Genomic DNA, 19,392 nt, shown 5'->3' with positions numbered 1-19,392 from the left:
CACTGGTGTCCCTACCTGGCATAAAGCCGTGTGGCTAACGTCACTGGAGGTCGTTCCTGAGCCTTAGTTGTGCCACATTTGTGGGCAATAACCCAGGATATACTGTATATGGCAGTGTGAAAGGGGCATAAGACACCTTTACTATCTGGATCCATTGATGGTTCCCTCCCAAATGGTTTTACACTATCGAGATTATCTATCAATAGTAAAGGTGTCCATACACGCTCCGATCCAGGCAGGGCGATGTGTGCTTTGAGGTGCGCGCTCCTCATCGCACAGTACAAAAAGCATGTGCTGCACATACTTTTTGTACTTGCTTTTCATCGCATTGCATGCACAAGGCATGCAATGCGATGCAATGGATGCTATTTTAGCCCAGAACGCACACCAAGATCGGAGCGTGTATGGGCACCTTAACCCATTGATGGCCATCCCTAATTTGAACATGATAAATCTAGACTGATCGCATTTCCCTTTAGAGGTATGGGAGATGCTATCGGCAAATGGAACATATGCAAATTTCAAGGCATTGATAAGCTCGATATTAAAATGTTGGGGAAATTCGGTAAAAAACATTGCAAGAAATGATCAAATAATGAGTACGAGTAATATGCCCTATACAAGGTTAATGTGCGTCTGGATGTAGAATATTGTTTCACAAAGTTGTACTCAACCCAGTGCTATCTCCCAGGTGAAATGGGTCAAGCTAAAGCCTCAGTTAGGAATCCCTTGCTCCAACCCTTTATTCTGTATGTATCTCTTGCCTCTGATATTGCAGTACTGTATATTGTTGCAAACACAAGAGGGCAGCAATGTAACACTTCTATTACCAAATGACTGAAACTGATACAGCACAACTTTCAGCTTCATCGCTAATATACAGTACTTGCTTTTATTTTCTGTTTTTCAGATGCATCTATTACAGGAGGTATGATATTCAATGAATACATTTTATACGCCAGTTATGTGGGTTGATTACTGCTAGGAATCATCATCTTCTTATGATTACAGATCCTCAGGAAACATATAAAGGCCTCTCTAATAATCCAGGTCTGGTCGCTGTCATCTGCATTTTTGTTGCACTTCTCTGCATTGTGCTTGCTGTGATGGCTGTGAAGTTGTGCCAGAAAAATGAGCCAGAATTTAAGAAACTTGATGAGGTTCCCATGGTAGGTACATAAACTATTATTATTGAAAAAAGTATGCCTTCCAGCTGTCCTGATTTTAGCAGGATATTCCCACTTTATCATGCACTGTGCCACCTGCATGCCACAATGCAAATTTGCACAGCGAACGTTTTCCAATACACTACTGCGCATGCGTGAAGCCATCCTGCGACAAAATCCCACAACTTTATCTAAATGCACAGCGTTCACAAGGTTATTGACATGAAGTAAGCCTATGGGGGTGGAAACCGTCCATTTGGTGGAAGTGTTAAGAAAAACGCAGTCATGCCTAGAAAACTCTGGTAGTGTCTGGAAAAAACACTACGTGTGCCTCAGCGTTTTAGGGGAGTGTTTGTGACGTCAGCTCTGGGCCAGATATGTTTTTTTTCTGTTGCACCACCAAGTCTTAAGTTAAGCAGCGCCTGCAATGACTTGTGCCCAGTGTAAAAATCATTTGACTGTGACCCTGTTACGATGGGTTTTGGCCATTTTTGTACAGCTGCGAATGTGTTGCCATAAACATCCATACGCACAGGGTGCACATTGATTCGCATGGCGGGATTTAACTGTAGCAGGGCGGTGGCTTAACTGAAAGCTGGCCGTGCATACAGGTCTGAATCAGGGCAAGTGTGATGAGAGATGGGAGCAGGACACACGATCATGGCACCATCACGAGCATGGCTCCACACACCTAACACTGTATACCGGCAGACTACAAATCTTATTGTGGATAAAAAATTCTAGTCTATATCTCACTGTGATATTCAAAGTGCTAAGAGCTTGTGCATCTGTACCCATCCACTTCCCTTTCCCTGTGTTTAAACCATCAACAAGGTGCCTGACCTCATGCTTACAAGGACACTCCTCCTTACACACTTATACCTTCAGTTCGTGCATGGAGTCCTGAGATCGGATTTGCAAATGTTGGGAGATATGTGTCAGCAGATTTGTGCTGAATATAATGGTCTAAAGCCTGTATTGGATAAACACATTGATAGGTGCACCAAACTATTCCAAGGTGAAAACAGAAATAATGGGCATAATTCACCTTTAATTGTAGTTTGTAAAGATTTGTAACACTACATCTGCCAGCGGTAGCATGCGGGGGGTCACCCAGCACAGGGCAAAGCTGCCTACATGCCAGGTCCCTCTCCGTGATGCAACTGCAAAATGTTGCTGTCACATCACTATTGTGCAAGCACTTCACTATATAGTGAAGTGCTCACACAGTACAGGTAGCCCAATGACTGTGCAGTCCACCCCACAACTGCTCTGGGCAGGTCTGTTTTGTACGCCCATGCCCCCTGCACCACTGCCTACCACAGGTTCTTAGACAGCTTATTGTGGTTTTTTGTGTTGCGCTGGTGGGTGCGCTCATGTGCAGATTGCAGAAAATCAACTAAGAGCGATACTTGGTAATTTGTGCATGGTTTTGAATTGGGTCCAATGTCCTTAGTTTTTAGAGTCCTATTAATTAAAATCGCAACATTTTAGATATAACATATAGCTATCTGGATATAACATAGACAAATGGATATAATATATACAGGATAGATAATGCTTGTGAGACCTTACAGCCCAGAGGAGAGAGCAATGCAGACATAATAACTAGAGGAGTAGAATGGGATAGTAACATAGGGGGTTATTCTAGTCCATTCTTTCTGACAAAATCCTTCTTAGATGGACAAAACCATGTGCACTGCGGGTGGGGCAGATGTAACTTGTGCAGAGAGAATTAGATTTGGGTGGGGTTTTTTTCAAAGTGAGATCTATATTGAATTGTAAAATCATGCAGTCAGTATTTTCCCTGCACAGAAACAAAATAACTCACCCAAATCTAATTCTCTCTGCACATGTTACATCTGCCCCCCTGTAGTGCACATGGTTTTGTCCATCTAAGAAGGATTTTGTCAGAAAGAATGAACTAGAATAAACCCCATAGTAACATAGTAATTAAGGTTGAAATAAGACTTTAGTCCATTGAGTCCCACCTATTTGACTTGTAACTACTAGATGAGTCATATCTATAGGATCCCCTTAGTTGCCAAAAATACAACCAGTTTCAATTTAAATTCATTAACAGTAGTTGCTGTAACCACCCCCACCGGCAATGAGTTCCAGAATGTTAATGCTCTAATGGTGAAGAATCCTCTTCTTACTTCAGTATGGAATCTCTTTTCCTCGAGCCTCAGTACATGCCCGCGTGTCCTAAGTATAGGCCTGTTAGTGAACAAATAATCTTCCAGTTCCATAAGATTCCCAATCCTGTATTTGAACATGCAGTACTAATCATATCACCTCTCAACCTCAGTTTCTCCAGTGAAAACAATTGGTGGTCCAATTAATTTCTGTCCTTTTTAAAGTATAGTGCCCAGAACTAAACACAGTATTCAAAGTGTGGTCTCACCAATGCCTTGTAAAGAGGCACTATCACATTGGCATCCCTTGAATCCATTCCCCTTTTAATGCATGCCAGTGTCCTGTTTGCTTTTGCTGCTGCACTTGAGCAGTGTGCACTATTACCCAATTTTTCATCTATGATGACCACTTCTCTACGGCAGAATTCCCTATAATAACTCCATTTAGCCTAGAAGTAGCTTGTTCATTTTTGTTCCTATAATAAATTACATTTGATGAATCAATGTTAAACTGCATTTTCTACCTTTCGGCCCACCTTTCTAGTTTAATTAAGTCACTTTGTAATTATCCACATCCTCTCCTGAGTTAATTTCCTTACTCAATTTCGTTTCATCTGCAAATATAGCAATCTTACTCACCTATATCATTAATGAATATATTAAACAAGGTGAGTCCCAATATTGAACCTTGCGGGACTCCACTTTGGACCTTACTGGAGCTGGAATGTATGCCATTTACCAACATTCTCTGTCCCCGATTGTGCAACCAGTTTTTAATCCAATTACATATTTTATCTCCTAACCCTAACCCTAAGTTACCTAGTTTTATTAATAACCTTTTATGAGGCACTGTGTCAAAAGCTTTAGCAAAATCATGAAGTATTACATCAACAGATTTCCCTAAGTCCACCCCCTACTGACTTCCTTATAGAAGCTAATTAAATTACTCTGAATTGACTGATTTTTGACGAACACATGACATTTTGGATACTATCTCTTATTATTCCTTCTAATATTTTCCCCACAATGGATGTAAGGCTGACCAGTTTATAATTTTCAGGGTTAGTTTTGCTACCTTTCATCTATATTGTTACTATGTTAGCTATTCACCAGTCCCCTGGTACCATCCCCAAGTTTTTTGATTAATCGAATATCAGATATAATGGTAGCTCTATAACAAAACTCAATTATTTTAGTATCCTAGGGTGTATTTCAGCCGGGCCACGAGATTTGTGACTATTTCGGCTCTTTAGGCGTTCCCATGAAAACAATGGGCGTTCCCATGGCAATTCACCGCTGCCCACCCGTTTCCCATACAGGGCACTGCAGATCTAAGGCCAACAGAGACTGATTTAGATCTGCGAGTGCTGTTGAAATCATTCAATTGTCGGCGACCATCGAATGATTTCGACCCCGCATGCAAGCTACTAATGGATGTTTATGCAAAACAACCATTCACATGCGTGCGGGAAATTCACAGTGCATGTGCGGTGGGCGGCATTCGTGCGGGCGGCGTTTAAATTACTTGCAAAGCTGCAAATATTGCAGCTTTGCTTGTCAACCAGAATAACCCCCTAAGTGTAAATAAATAAGAATAGTAAAGATGAAGATGATATAGAACAACACAACACTGGTCAGAACACAGATCAGGGCTGCAGGCTCCACAAAGTAACACTGCTTGGCAAGATTGGCTAAACCGAATCTCCTCTCAGATCAGGTCAGCATGTTCCTCAGTGCAAATAACATGTTCACTGTGTGCAGGCTATGCTGAATGGGAGGCAAGCGGTTGAAAAATTAGATATCTAATAATAGCTATACTGTATAACATCAAAAACATATTCTTTTCAACATGCTCTATTCAATAGCTTAAAGGATATGTAGTGATCCAAGTTGGTTTTGACCTTCCTTTCTCACAGTGCAGCAATTTTTCCTTTTCTCTTTTGAAATAGAACTTGTCCACTATTGGTGTGCTCCCCCCCCCCCCCATCCACCCCCACCACCCCATTGTCCCAAGCTACTTATAACTGTGCCTTGCTACAGCATAGAGTACAGGTAACAGTGCCTCGGCAAAACAGTTGATGGGCCCTTAAGGACCCCTTTCCTTCATCTCAGTGAGCATAATAGATGCACAACTAAGGCAATTATCACCTTGTTGTAGTGAGTGCCTGTGGATGTGCCCCCTCCATAGCAGCATGTTTCCCTATATGTCCCCTTCACAGCAGCATGTTCATCACATGGCCCCCTATGTGCCCTATGTGCCCTAAATGCCCTTAGTGTCTCCATCACACTGCCCCCTTTGTGCCCTAATTGTCCCCAGTATGCTCTCTGCATTTCCCTGATGTATAACCAGACATTCCCCTACTGCCCACGGGGTGTCTGGAAAAGCTCCAGTGCTACCAGAATGGGTTGGAGCATGGGTCCTCAAACTGCGGCCCTCCAGATGTTGTAAAACTACAAATCCCAGCATGCCTTGCCACAGTTTTAACACTCCCTTATAGCAAAACTGTGGCAAGGCATGCTGGGATTTGTAGTTTCACAACATCTGGAGGGCCGCAGTTTGAGGACCCATGGGTTGGAGGATGGCATACTTTATTTTTTGTTAAATGTAATTTATTTACCTTTTTAGTGTAATCATACTATGTATTCCCTTTAGAAGAATGATGATAATATGCGCCGATTAGTAAAATAGTCTGTGCCAATTCAAAATATTAATAAATGGTATGTGTCCAATTCATCAAAAAAGAATAGGCTGTGTCCTTTCATTTACATAAACATATCAGTCCATCCCTGTATATATTCCACTGTGTAGTGAAATAAACCCCTCTCCACTTGATTTACCTTAGGTCCTCACATTTAAAAGAGCCCAACGCGCACAGCTAATCTCCTTTTACGGCTCCTCCCACTTTAGTGCATGACAGATTCTGCCTTTGGAGTGGCTGAAAGCTGGTAATGTGGTTTCTATTATGCTGCTCGGCTCTGTGTCTCTGTCTGGTCAGCATAGTGCTCCGTGTGGTGACGGCAGCCCCCAATTGACAAAATAGGTCACATTCAAGGGGAGATGGAAGAGCTTGAGGGGTACAACTATGACACAGTGTACTGCAAAGCTAGACTCTGATATTATAAAGTGACAGGGGAGAAAAGAAAGAGAGAGAGAGATTTGTACTGCTAATGTCCCTAGCTGTGGGGCAAATATATATATATTATACCATATTATATTGGTTCCCAAACTTTCCTTAATCACAGTGCCCTAAAATATCCGTTTTATTGCATGGTGCCTCTAGGATAATGCTGTTTATTGGTAAATATGGAAACAAATATAAAATTAAGTGAATTATATCTACCTACTGTATAATCCTTAGGGTTAACTATGTGGTGGTGTACAGTTGTTCTTCTGTTTGTCCACATGTTTTATGACTGACAGCCACTAGCACTGGTTTTGTATATCACTTTGACCCAAAGGCGGATTGGGAACTAAAAGTGGCCCTGGAAAAATTTGTAGAAGTGGCCTCACACCAGCAGAAACATATCAAAATGTTGTCAGAACCAACCCAAAAATAGCTGGGAACTACACATCCCAGCACTGCACCTGTATAGAAGTCGTTGGTTTAAATATGATTGGCAGTCTAGTGGCCCCCAGACCTTTCAGCTGCTGTGACAAACCACTACCCTCCATATTTCAAAAAATAAGCCACCTCTCCCCCACTGAGATTGACCACAGGCCCCAAATCTTCCTTCAAGCAGAAAAACAACCCATTCCTATAATCCCCCAAATATTGCAAATATCCCCCAAACTCCCCCAGTGGAGCCCAGAAACACCCCAGAAATTGTTACACAGCCAGAGAGCAAATGCTTCTGTTCCTATATCACAGGACTGGGCAACACCGGCCCTCCAGATGTTGATGAACTACACATCCCAGCATGCCTTGCATCAGTTTCAGCATGGCCACATAGCAAAACTAATGCAAAGCATCCTGGGATGTGTAATTCATTAACATCTGAAGGGCCGGTGTTGCCCAGCCCTGCTATAACAGATATAGCAATTGATATAGATGAGCACCCACCTTAGGTGAGTATTTGTAGCATTTTCTGTTCTGTGAACTGGCAAAGGCTGTTTATGTGAGACACGGGAGGAGGATAGGGCCACTATTCTGGGCAGGGCCACATCTTAAGAAAAAAAAAAAGCCACTGGCCTCCCAGGTGCGTTAACATACCAGAAATCTTCCCTGTAGAGTCTATGGACAATCCGCCCCTGTTTTGACCCCAAAAATGTTTCATTTGGTCCTGGACCACTAACCATACAGTATGTACTGTTCACAGTTTGGGAGTTACTGCCATGCTACAAGGAGCAGGGAAGGTGCATAACTGGATCTATTGCAGGCCCCAAGACAAAATATTGTCAGGGCCCTTATGTACTACCCAAAGATGAAAATGTTATATTTATTTATATAAAATATATAAATATTTATTTTAATAGGGAAGAGGGATCCATGCAGGTCTGGGTCCCATATCAGCTGCACTCCATGCGCTATACCTTTGGTAGTAGGTAGCTAGGGAGAGGCAGTTGATATATAGACATATTGTAACCATTTCTCAGGCAAGTCACAGATTGGGACTGGAACTACTGTAGTTGCACCTACCATTACAGGTGACGGAACTCAGTCCTGCCTTATTTCCAACCATTAGTTAGTTTACTAAGGTTACAAGGTACAGGTTTTTTGTAGAAGTGATGATGTTGCCTGTAGCATTCTAGCTATTATCTTGTAGAAGCATCTACTGCATGTAAAGGTTAAGTAGAATCTGACCGGTTTCTATGGGCAACATCTCCGCTCCTTATTAAATATACATGTATACATTTGCAATGTACTAGCAACTAAGCCAGGGGTTCCCAATCTTTTTCTAATCACGGCACCCTAGAGTATCAGAATTTTTCCATGGCACCCCTAGGCCCCCAAAAATATATATCAAATTAAGTAGATTGTGTTTATATGTGCTTCTTAGGTTCAGTTATGTGGTAAAGGGCAGCATTTGGTTCTGATTGTACATATTTTATGATTGGCAGCCACCAGCACTGATTTTGTCCAGAAATAATTGATCATAAATAATTTGAATTGGTCCTGGACGGCCAACCCGAGGCACCCCAGCAAGTATCCCGAGGCACCCCAGGGAGCCTAGGTGCACAGTTTGGGAACCACTGAACTAAGCATTAAAAAATTACTTAATTTAGAACCCTAAACTTTAGTAATGCATGTCTTTGAATGTAGAGAAAAAGTAGTGGCCCCTATAATGCGCTTTGACGAGCAGCACCTCTATAGGACCCTGCTGTCAGTGAAGGTACAAGGGGGAAGAAATAGAAAAAGAAGAAATAGGGGTGCGCTTAATGAACCACTTAGTGGCTATACATACAATAAGTAAAAAACGTGTTTTTCATAAAAGCAGAACAGCATTTATTATGGGTTCATCCAACATTAAAAGACTCTTTCATTTGTTCAGAATTTTTCAGATGTGTGCCACATACACTGTAAATCCGCGGCCCAACGCGTTTCGTCCCTTAGGACTTCATCAGGGGCAGTGAATCAATCTATTTTAGGAGAGATCACCAACTTTATTTGTGGGTGAGATTTAGATTTCTTTTTATGAGAGGCTTTGACTGAAATTGCCAATTAGAATGAATAAGGATCTTCCGGCTTAGACAACTTTGTTCCAATAAGGAAGGTTAAGTACCGCTTCGGGATAGGTGTGGACTTCTTTGACCAAAGAGCAGGGTTTACACAGATCAATACATAAATGATAGTGTAGGTTTCTTCAGGTTTCTAGCGGGTGTGTTAATAACCCTTTAGGGTGGATGGATGAATTTCAACACCAGCAGTGGGATCACATATACAAAGACATTAGGGTATCCCTCCGTTCACAGAAGGATGCAATTTCCTTTAGGGTGGGCAGAAGGACTTCAGCACCAATACAAAGGAAAATTAGGTATCCCTCTGTTCACAAGTAAATGCAATTTCTAAAAGCGTATAGACCAAGTATCACAGGGTCTCCAGAGGTAAATGCACAAAAGGCTGGATAGGGCACCAAAAAAGACGTGTCAACCGAGTATCACGGAGACACAGGCTCCTGGAGACTCTGTGATACTCGGTTGACACGTCTTTTTTGGTGCCCTATCCAGCCTTTTGTGCATTTACCTCTGGAGACCCTGTGATACTTGGTCTATACGCTTTTAGAAATTGCATTTACTTGCTGGTGTTGAAATTCATCCATCCACCCTAAAGGGTTATTAACACACCCGCCAGAAACCTGAAGAAACCTACACTATCATTTATGTATTGATCTGTGTAAACCCTGCTCTTTGGTCAAAGAAGTCCACACCTATCCCGAAGCGGTACTTAACCTTCCTTATTGGAACAAAGTTGTCTAAGCCGGAAGATCCTTATTCATTCTAATTGGCAATTTCAGTCAAAGCCTCTCATAAAAAGAAATCTAAATCTCACCCACAAATAAAGTTGGTGATCTCTCCTAAAATAGATTGATTCACTGCCCCTGATGAAGTCCTAAGGGACGAAACGCGTTGGGCCGCGGATTTACAGTGTATGTGGCACACATCTGAAAAATTCTGAACAAATGAAAGAGTCTTTTAATGTTGGATGAACCCATAATAAATGCTGTTCTGCTTTTATGAAAAACACGTTTTTTACTTATTGTATGTATAGCCACTAAGTGGTTCATTAAGCGCACCCCTATTTCTTCTTTTTCTATGTCTTTGAATGTGTTCAGATAAAAGCCATTATTTTACTTGCTTGGTGTGTATGATATTCTGTCTGCTAGGATCGCCTTAGCCTTCTGTGGTCTAGTACTGCTCTCCTATGCGGAACTGTCCATTCACACCATTGGTTAACAGGAGCCGCAGACTGCACTGTGGAAAGCTTTGGGACCCCAGTGGATTTTGGAACAACTTACAAGAGATATGCAAACTTTGAGATTTATTTTAGCTTGTTGGACTCCAAACAATACTTAACTGTAGTACAGATACTTAAAGAATATTCTGTGCTTCCAGTATCTTTGGAAGCCTGACAATATTAGCCAAGTGTGGCTCACAGTATACACATGGTGCACATAAGTATAAACATAAAAAATAATGACTTCATTTCTAGAACTCTACTGTAAGTTACATATCTGTCTCTCTCTCTTTTTGCTACAGAATGGAATGAATGAAGAAGCTCCCTTTGCACGTTACCCTCCAAAATAACGGGGCACCAATATTACAGCTTGATCATTTGTCTCCATGTGAAAAGTCTTCCATGTTTCTGTAGAATATATTCATGATTTTTTATACAAAAAAGGTTGATTTGTGTATAATGAATGTATAACACCCATTTGCTGCACTCACACTGTACATGGCATCTTCAGAACTAAAATCAAGAGATATTCTATACTGCATTTTTTTTGTCCTCTGTATAAAATGGATTTTGTTTAGGGGCCAATTGTGACCCGTTTGGTCGGGTCCAGTGGCGGTTTTTACCTATGGGCTGCAGCCCCCCCCCCCCCCCCCCCCCAGGTAAATTCCGCCACTGTCTCGGGCTAAAGTAAAGCCAGATGCAGTCTGTGAGACTGCTCTGTCTTCAATGTGACTGGCAGTGACTTCCTATTGGAAGTCTGACCTGCCAGTCACTCAAGGCAGTCCCATTGGGAGGTATTCCCTCCCTCCGGGATGACTCTCTGTGCGCAAATGCGCAGCAGCCCCCAAAACGTGCACTATACTGCGCATGCGCCGGACCCGGGAACCTGACTAAGTCCCCGGGGGCTGCTGCAAAGGCAAAACGTTAAGAGCCATCACTGGTCAGGTCCAAATTCTCCGATGGTGGGGGTCTGCGCCTAGGGCAGCAGAGAGCCTCGCCAGGCCCAGCTACTTTCTGGGGAGGTGACATAATTGCAGGGGGTGTGGTTCTGCATTCTCAGAATGAAAAACAGAAAATATAGTAGTTTAAGCACCTCCCTGGCCAAACTGCAGCCCAGAACACTGCAGCATGTGCTGCATTGAGAAGAACTGTTGCAGATGCCAGGTAATGGGGGCCCCGCCATCAGACCTGGGCCTGGGTAATTATTATTCCCTCCCCCACCCTCTCTCTGCACCACTGTTATAAGGCAATAATGCTCATGTGCAAACCACGACAGCGAACGCCTTTAGAGAGATTTTCACTCTCTTGGGAGGTTGCACTTTGATTGGTAGTCAGGTTGGGCGCGCCTATAAAAACACTGGGTAGACCCCAGCAAATGCAGACATGCCCCTGCCTGCTTGGGGCAGATGGATAACGTCACATGGCGCCTGCCACCAATTTGCTGAAGACTGTTCAACAGAAAATTAAGTCCTTGCTTTCTTTTGGCAGAACAGAAGAAAAATCATTGGATGCCAGTAGACGGTGTGGGCGTTCAATCGCCGGGGTGAGGTTAACCTGCTCGATAGGCTCCAAGTATATGCAGCCTAGCGAGCAGGTCATATTTGGGCCCTTAAGTATAGATCCTGACTTGAATGGATCAAATGCCAAAGGGCGTTATGTTTAATAAGTTGTTTCCATTCATTCTAGAATCACGTCAGTCTTATTGTAGGTTTCCTGAGTATAAAAACACCATTGCAACAAATGTGCTATATAAAAGTAAGGTTTAAGCACCACTAATAAATCAGTATTTCTGTATTTGCTTTTTCAAAATAGCATCCCACCTCTTGCCCTTAAATTTCCATTAGCAGCACTAGTGTTATGCAGCCTAGGCTGCTTCCCACTGAAACAGGGGAACAATGCGCTCTCCTACTGAAGTGGAAGCCAGCGCAAGGTTAGAAATGTTCAGAGCACTCAGGCTATAACAGAGAAATCAGCAGGAGAGGGGGTAACCCTGCCATAGTGGGAATAGTAGCAGCCTGCACAGCATCTGCCTCAATACGCTATAGTGGTGGTACAAAATAGTAACAATGTAGTTTGCTTCCGCCATTTGCCAAAACTACAAAACCAGCACAAGAAAAGCTTATTTTCAATACCCCAGCAAGAATCATAATGAGAGAAAAAAACAGGAACCATGAAGTCTTATATATCTACCCATTATATAAGATTAGTATGAAACAAAATAAACATACAGATTTATACAAATCACAGCTACATTAATAAAACGATTCCAGATACCTGCAGTTATGTCTCATTCAACTGCCATATATCAATGGCAATTACAGCAAATGTATTTGATTTCATAATATTATTTTATGACATTTTTTATTTAAATACAAAAATTCCTCATTTGGAACTCAACAAATAATCCATCCTATACTATATTTTCATACCAAGGGAAGAATACACAGTCCAAAGAAGGCAAATGTCCTTAAGCACATTAATGACAAATTGTATTTTATTCCAAATAACTGTCTAGAATTTATAGTTTCATTTACTTTAATCCAAAGTGTTATTTTAGTGAAAAATAAGTACTCCAGATTTTTTTTTTAGCACATAATGGGGGAAATTTACTAAGATGTGTATTCTACTTCACTATGTTTCTATGGGCAACCAATCAGAATCCACATTTATTTAGCACCCTCTAGAAGATAGTAGACAGGATCTGATTGGTTTCCCATAGCAACATCACATGTGAAGTAGAATACACATTTTAGTAAATTCCCCCAATAAATCTTAATTGTCCCAGAAAATCCCTGCTGTGATCAAAAAATAATATAGAGGAATTAATCTGTATTTATGTGTTGTGTAGCTCCACTGAGGTCTCTGCGCGTGACTCAGAGGTGTACAGAGTGACAAGTGCAGTTGCAAATTGTAGTGGACTTGCGAAAATACATGTACATTCTGCCAATGGCCCTTATTCAGATCTGATCGCAGTACAAATTTGTTCTCAAAATGGGCAAAACCATGTTCACTGCAGGTGGGGCAGATATAACGTGTGCAGAGAGAGTTAAATTTGGGTGGGGTGTGTTGAAACTGAAATCTAAATTGCAGTGTAAAAATAAAGCAGCCAGTATTTACCCTGCACAGAAACAAAATAACTCACAAAAATCTAACTCTCTCTGCACATGTTACATCTGCCCCACCTGCAGTGCACATGGTTTTGCCCAATTTGAGAACAAATTTGTACTGCGATCAGATCTGAATAAGGGCCAATGTTTCCACCATTCATGTTCATAAGCAGAACCATCAGCAGCATTGGTTGGCACATTTGAATGGACACTTACTGTAGAATAAAATAAAGTGGACAATTATCATTTCAAATTATTTATAAAGCACCAATAAATTATACAGTGATTGTTGATTTTACAAATACATTCCATTCCATAACAATAAACAGAAGGCAAGGATGTCAGTCTCATGACCTTACAGTCTCTGTGGTGAAACCTAGAGTTAGGGGCCACGAAGGAGTGTAATGTTTAGGCTGTAGGGGAAGGTAAGGGTTAGGTTTGAGGGTTAGTGTTAGTGGTAGGAATTAGGAAAAGGTAGAGAATACATATGGGAACACCAATCCATCAGACACCTGCACCAGAACTTCATGTTGTAGGTCTGCCAGGATCCGGAAGAAGACGTTGCAGCTACTGGAATCATGAATGACTAAAATGATGGAAAACTCATGTTGAACATGTTGTCATGTCGACCTTTTCACCATGTCAACATTTTATCAATGTCAACCTAATGCATATCGATCAATAGTGGTATAAACTGTTGACTCTATTACTGTCAACCTAAATTCCGGAAACCTCTGGGACCTTTAAGACCATCATAGGAAGATGGAGAGCAAGGGGAAAGCCATGCTGTTATCTGGATTGTGTGGGGGGTGTTCCCAGTGGTCAGAGAGTGAAGAAGTGCAGCCGTCAGTTTAGTTGCAGCTGTCTGTCCGCCTATGTGATGTCAGTATGTAAGTTGGGCCTTGACGCTGTTTCAAACTCAGTGGAGGTGAATCCAAAGGTAGACTTCTTCTCCAGAGTGACAAATGGATGGCGGACAAAGGGAGCAGCCTGGTCCTTTCCAGCATGCAGCTGCCAGTTAGAGTGAACATGTGCCCAGTCAGTAACTAAACTAACTATCCTCTGCAGAAATACACGATTACACTAGTTAACAGGTGAGGAGTCCTGCATTGCTGCCTACATGTACCCCGAATACATTGTAGAGAGGGACAAAGCACAAATACTGCAAGTTTGCACCAAGTAGAAGCTTCCAATCATAGATGATGGCCAGGGCCATTTTGCACTTATTGGAGAGCTATCATAGTCCAGCAGAGTCCAACAGAGTACCCCTTTAGAAATGTAGAAAAAAGTGCTGAGACAAAGTCAGACTAATATACTTAATTACCAGCTACAGCTCTCAAGGAAAGCCAGTACTGTATGACTGGAATGTGAGGTGAGGTAAACGGCTGCGGTGGCACAGGATAGTACCAGAGACAGATTTACACACAATATATAAAATATTTGGTGAGTTTTGATAAGAGATGTGTGGTAAAGGTGGGCGGGGGAGGTAATGTATCATGTATCTATGCCATAGACTTTTACTCCACAGTTTTTACTGTAAAACTTATTAAAATAATATCATAAGGACCTATCTATAATAGAATCTTTGTATTTTTCATATCATTTATTTTGTCAAAACTCGGGTTCAAGACAGAAAAGGCTCTGTCTCAACTCCATCATTGCAGCACTAGCATCACAGAGAAAATGTAACTGTGCTTAGTGATGCAGTTAAGCACAGATCGCTCAGCACACAGTGCTACACCAGCTCTGTGTGCTGAGTGATCTCTCAGGGCCAGCCAGTGTTCTCTGGTGAGAGAAAACTGGTAATGAATTGTATAAATATAGTCAGGTGATGTCAACACGTGACCGCCGGGGGTATACACTCGGACAAGGCCGCTGAGAGGGGGGGACTGGTACTAATTACCTGGACCGAAGCTTGCAGGAGGGGCCCTGCGTGGGCCCTGGTCCGACCCCCCCTTCCCCCTCCTTACCTCCTGGGCAGCAGCAGCACACACCTACAGCATGTGAGCATGCTCACTGACAGCTTGAGAGCTCATGCTGAGCCTGCTGTCAGCACCTGATGTAGGTGTGTGCCGCTACTGTGGGGAGGGGGGACACAATAACACTCCTCCCTCGACTTTAGAGTGTTTTTTCACCCTCCCCTGCATCCAACCCCTGCAGCTGCAATTGTATTTCATCCTCCTCCGCAATCACAGTGAGAGCAGTGTGTGGGGAGGGGGTGCAGCAAGGGGGAAGCTTGCTCCCGTAACATGCAGAGTGGAGGAGGGTGGCAGCGGGAGCCCAAACATCTATCCTTGCAGTTCCTTCTTTGTCTCTCCGTCCTCTGGCTCACACAAGGGGCTGGGAAACATACAGAGAAGGGAGGGGGCAGGCAGGGGGACATACAGTCAAAGGGGGCAGAGTGGGGGACATACAGTGAAGGAGGGTCAGGCTGGGGGACATACAGTGAATGGAGGCAGTGATGGATATTCAGAGAAGGGGGAGCAGGCTGTGGGACATAGAGTGAATGGGGGCAGAGTAGGGGACATTATGAATGGGAGCCATACAGTGAATGTAGGACATACAGTGAAGGAGGTTCAGGCTTTGGAACATTCAGTGAATGGAGGGCCAGTCTTTGGAACATACAGTGAATAGAGGCAGTGATGGACATTCAGTGAAGGGGGGGATAGGCTGGGGGACAGAGTGAATGGGTACAGAGTGGGGAACATACAGTGAATGGTGGACATACAGTGGAGGAGCAGGCTGAGGGACTTACAGAGAAAGATGGTCAGGCAGGGGAATATACAGTGAATGGGGGCAGGCTGGACGAAATACAGAGAATGGGGGTCAGTCTAGGGAATATACAGTAAAGGGACAGGCTGAGGGACATAAAGTGAATGGGGGGAGAGTGGGGGACTATTCTGATGTGATTAATGATTCAAAGAATGTCAGGCTGAATGGTCGGCCCCCCACATTTTCACCTCACCAAAACGGGCCCTCGTCGCAAAAAGTTTGGACACGCCTGGCTTAGTGTGTATTCCCCATAAGAAACCCTAACAGGATTTTGTCTTCAGTCAGCCACCTTTCCAGCATTTATACTGAGGCTAGTAATAATAGAGGGAAAACTTTGTTACTAATAACTTGATCAACTACTAAGTATCAGCAATTTCAACTATTTACTGATTTGCAACTGTTTGAAGCTGGGAGTGATAACAGTGGTTTCTGGCTGAGACCATTTGACTAGTTTCTCGCTTTTGTATAGATAATACTCACTACTTCAGCAATTTGTATAATTATTACTGAGAGACTAGCCAAATTGGCAATTGCGCCACAAGCTCACATCCGTTTAATATTGTTCTACTCTATGGGGACAAAGGTGTATGTCATTTTATATAACTGCAATATTGTCTGTAATAGAATGATAAAATAAAAATTGTTAATACATAATGGCCCTTATTCAGATCTGATCGCAGTACAAATTTGTTCTTAAAATGGACAAAACCATGTGCACTGCAGGTGGGGCAGATGTAACATGTATAGAGAGAGTTAGATTTGGGTGAGTTATTTTGTTTCTGTGCAGGTTAAATACTGGTTGCTCTATTTTTACACTGCAATTTAGATTTCAGTTTGAACGCACCGCACCCAAATTTCACTCTCTCTGCACATCTGCCCCACCTGCAGTGCACATGGTTTTGCCCATTTTGAGAACAAATTTGTACTGCAATCAGATCTAAATAAGGGCCATAGTTCTAACTTGTTCTCACTGATCAAACAGATAGAAATGTGCTGTCTCTAATGTAAAAATTATTTATATTTGTAAAAGTATTTTCCGGTTTATTTGTTACTGGCATTGTGCTGCAAATGTATCTATTAGCTAATCTCAATTTCTTCTACTTGAATTCAGAGATACCTAGTGGGAAGAGTTCCAGCTTAATAAACTGTATAATATTGCCTTCAGTAAGTTATCGATAACTTTCTTGGCTGGATTTATTTATTATTATTTATTAACAGTTTGTTATATAGCGCATACATATTCCGCAATGCGAAAGAGGTGGACTTCCCAGGCCCCCACACTGTCCTTACAATACAGCCGCGCGCCAAGATGCTGCTGAAGTCACTTCCGGGATTTCACAGTCACTGCCACTGAGATTTCTGTGATGTCCAGGAGCTTAGAGTGAGGCGGCGCCATTTCTCCCAGTCTCAGATCCTTCCTCGGTGGCGGCGGTAGCCTGTGACTGGATGGCAGTGGGCTTTGAGCTGTGTGGTGCCAGACATATCAGTTATTGTGAATTATTCATAAACACCAGCACTATATCTATTTGGTAAGGGCCCCAATGCAGGGAGGATAAACAGAGTAGTATATCACTCTTGGTGGAATATTCCAGAATTGGTTAGTACGTGTTGTGTTTTGGTGAGCACCTACTACTGGCAGTGATCTAGCAGGTTAAATAAATGATATATAAGGTACACTAGTATTAAGGTGAGCTAAGTACCGCTGAGCACACACACTACCCCCTTCACAAGCAATAACAGGGTTTTTCAGGCTGTGAAAAGGGATGAGGGGCAGACACTGACAAGTTGAGTTCACAGAGCTAGTGCAAACATGGAAGGTGCAGAAATGCAGAGAGGTTGTCAGCATAGGCGAATCTAGGGGGTGGTCCGGGGGTGCACTGGACCACCCATTAGCCCATTTTGTAGCTGAGGGATGGGGCTTTCCAACAAGCCCAGCCCCGTGTCTCTAGCCACCTGGGAATCTGACATACTGCCAGGCAAAGCAGGAACATTTTTCCTATAGGATAACATGGGACCCGCTAATTCCGACCCCCACCCAGTTCAACGGCTGCCAGTTCCCCCTTCGGCATCACTGAAGCTCAAGGTTGATCTCAGTCGAACCCAAATCACTGGGCCTTCAATCTGATACCAGGCTGGATCCATATGGGTTAATTGGTTCCAGGGATATTGAGGTTAAACCGTTTTTTTTTTTTTTTTTCATTTCTTAAATGTAATTTAAGTTTATGTTCTTTGAGGGCAGATTTCTCTGGAACCAAACAGCCCAGTTTCGCAGGACCAAAATCATTCGAAGCCAACTCAAAAGTTCTTCAATATGATACTTGTCTCATGTAAATGGGTCAGTTGGTTCCGAAGATATAGCTGGTTGGTTAATGAGGGGTAGGGAGAGGGGAGTGGTTGTCTCTCCCCCTCACACCAGAAAATGCAGGGACTAGGCTGGTGTATAAGGGGTCAGCCTGGGAATGTCCTGCATGATTCTGGGACCATATTCCCGGGTAAATCCCTGCATTTTCTGTTGTGAAAGGGGTATTATTTCAAACAGCCGTGACCTGCAGTGCTCTGAATACAGCTGGGCAGCCCCCTGCTCTCTGCCCAGCTGTCAATGACTGTCACCCCTGCAGCTTCCGCTCCAATTCTTCTCCCCACTTTCACCTCAGCCCGCCCCCCCTTTAATCATGTGGTATGCTCCCCCGACGTCACGCACAACAACAGCAGGCACAATATTTAAAATGTCCACTCGGCTAGAGGGGGCATTGCTTAAGGGACGCTACAAGTGGCGGTATGTGGGGCATTACGCAAAATGTGTGGCTTAATATGTAATGGGTACTATGGGGCCATCAAGCAAGAACCCCCTAGCAATGAGCATGTAGGTAAGCAGCACTTATGTGGCAAATATGTAATGGGCATTACAGTTTGTTATATAGTATGTAATGGGCGTCATGATGTGTGGCACAATGTGTAATGGGCATTATGGTGTGTGGCCTTATGTGTAATGGGTATTATGGAGTTTGCTAAAAAGTGTAATGGGCATTACTCTGTATGGTCTAAAGTGTAATACCACACCCTTTTTGTGATGCCACGCCTCCTTCCCATGAGGCCACGCCCCTTTTGGCGCGCGGCTACGCCGCGCAAAGGTCCCCCTGCTATTGTATCTAGATCTGGGACCACCCATTACCATAATTCTAGATTTGCCTATGGTTGTCAGGCCAGCAAGAGGTATTCCATGCCCAGGTAAATTTGGGGGGGCGTGTCCGAATTGTGGGATGCGTGGCCACCTACAGCTATTAGGCCACACACCCAAAATATTTAGGAGGATTGA

The 19,392-nt window shown here is 43.0% G+C and overlaps 1 protein-coding gene across 4 annotated transcripts in view; it reads left to right on the top strand.

Moving 5' to 3' along the window:
- CIST1 (colon, intestine and stomach enriched 1) overlaps nt 1-10,703 on the top strand; it is a 55,779-nt gene extending 45,076 nt beyond the window's left edge. For 3 of the 4 annotated variants that reach the window (XM_083158127.1, XM_083158120.1, XM_083158141.1), the window contains 3 exons: nt 911-928; nt 1,012-1,169; nt 10,500-10,703. In XM_083158127.1, the coding sequence (XP_083014253.1) occupies nt 911-928; nt 1,012-1,169; nt 10,500-10,547 (224 nt within the window). In that variant the 3' untranslated portion in view covers nt 10,548-10,703. The remainder of the gene's footprint in view (nt 1-910; nt 929-1,011; nt 1,170-10,499) is intronic. The other variant, XM_083158135.1, reaches the window with a different exon arrangement.
- The last annotated feature ends 8,689 nt before the right edge of the window (nt 10,704-19,392 follow it).

Source organism: Crinia signifera, chromosome 1, assembly GCF_055691185.1.
Source record: "Crinia signifera chromosome 1, ASM5569118v1, whole genome shotgun sequence".
NCBI classification, from domain to species: domain Eukaryota; kingdom Metazoa; phylum Chordata; class Amphibia; order Anura; family Myobatrachidae; genus Crinia; species Crinia signifera.
The sequence above is the reverse complement of the archived record's forward strand: the minus strand, read 5'-3'. Positions and strand labels throughout refer to the sequence as shown.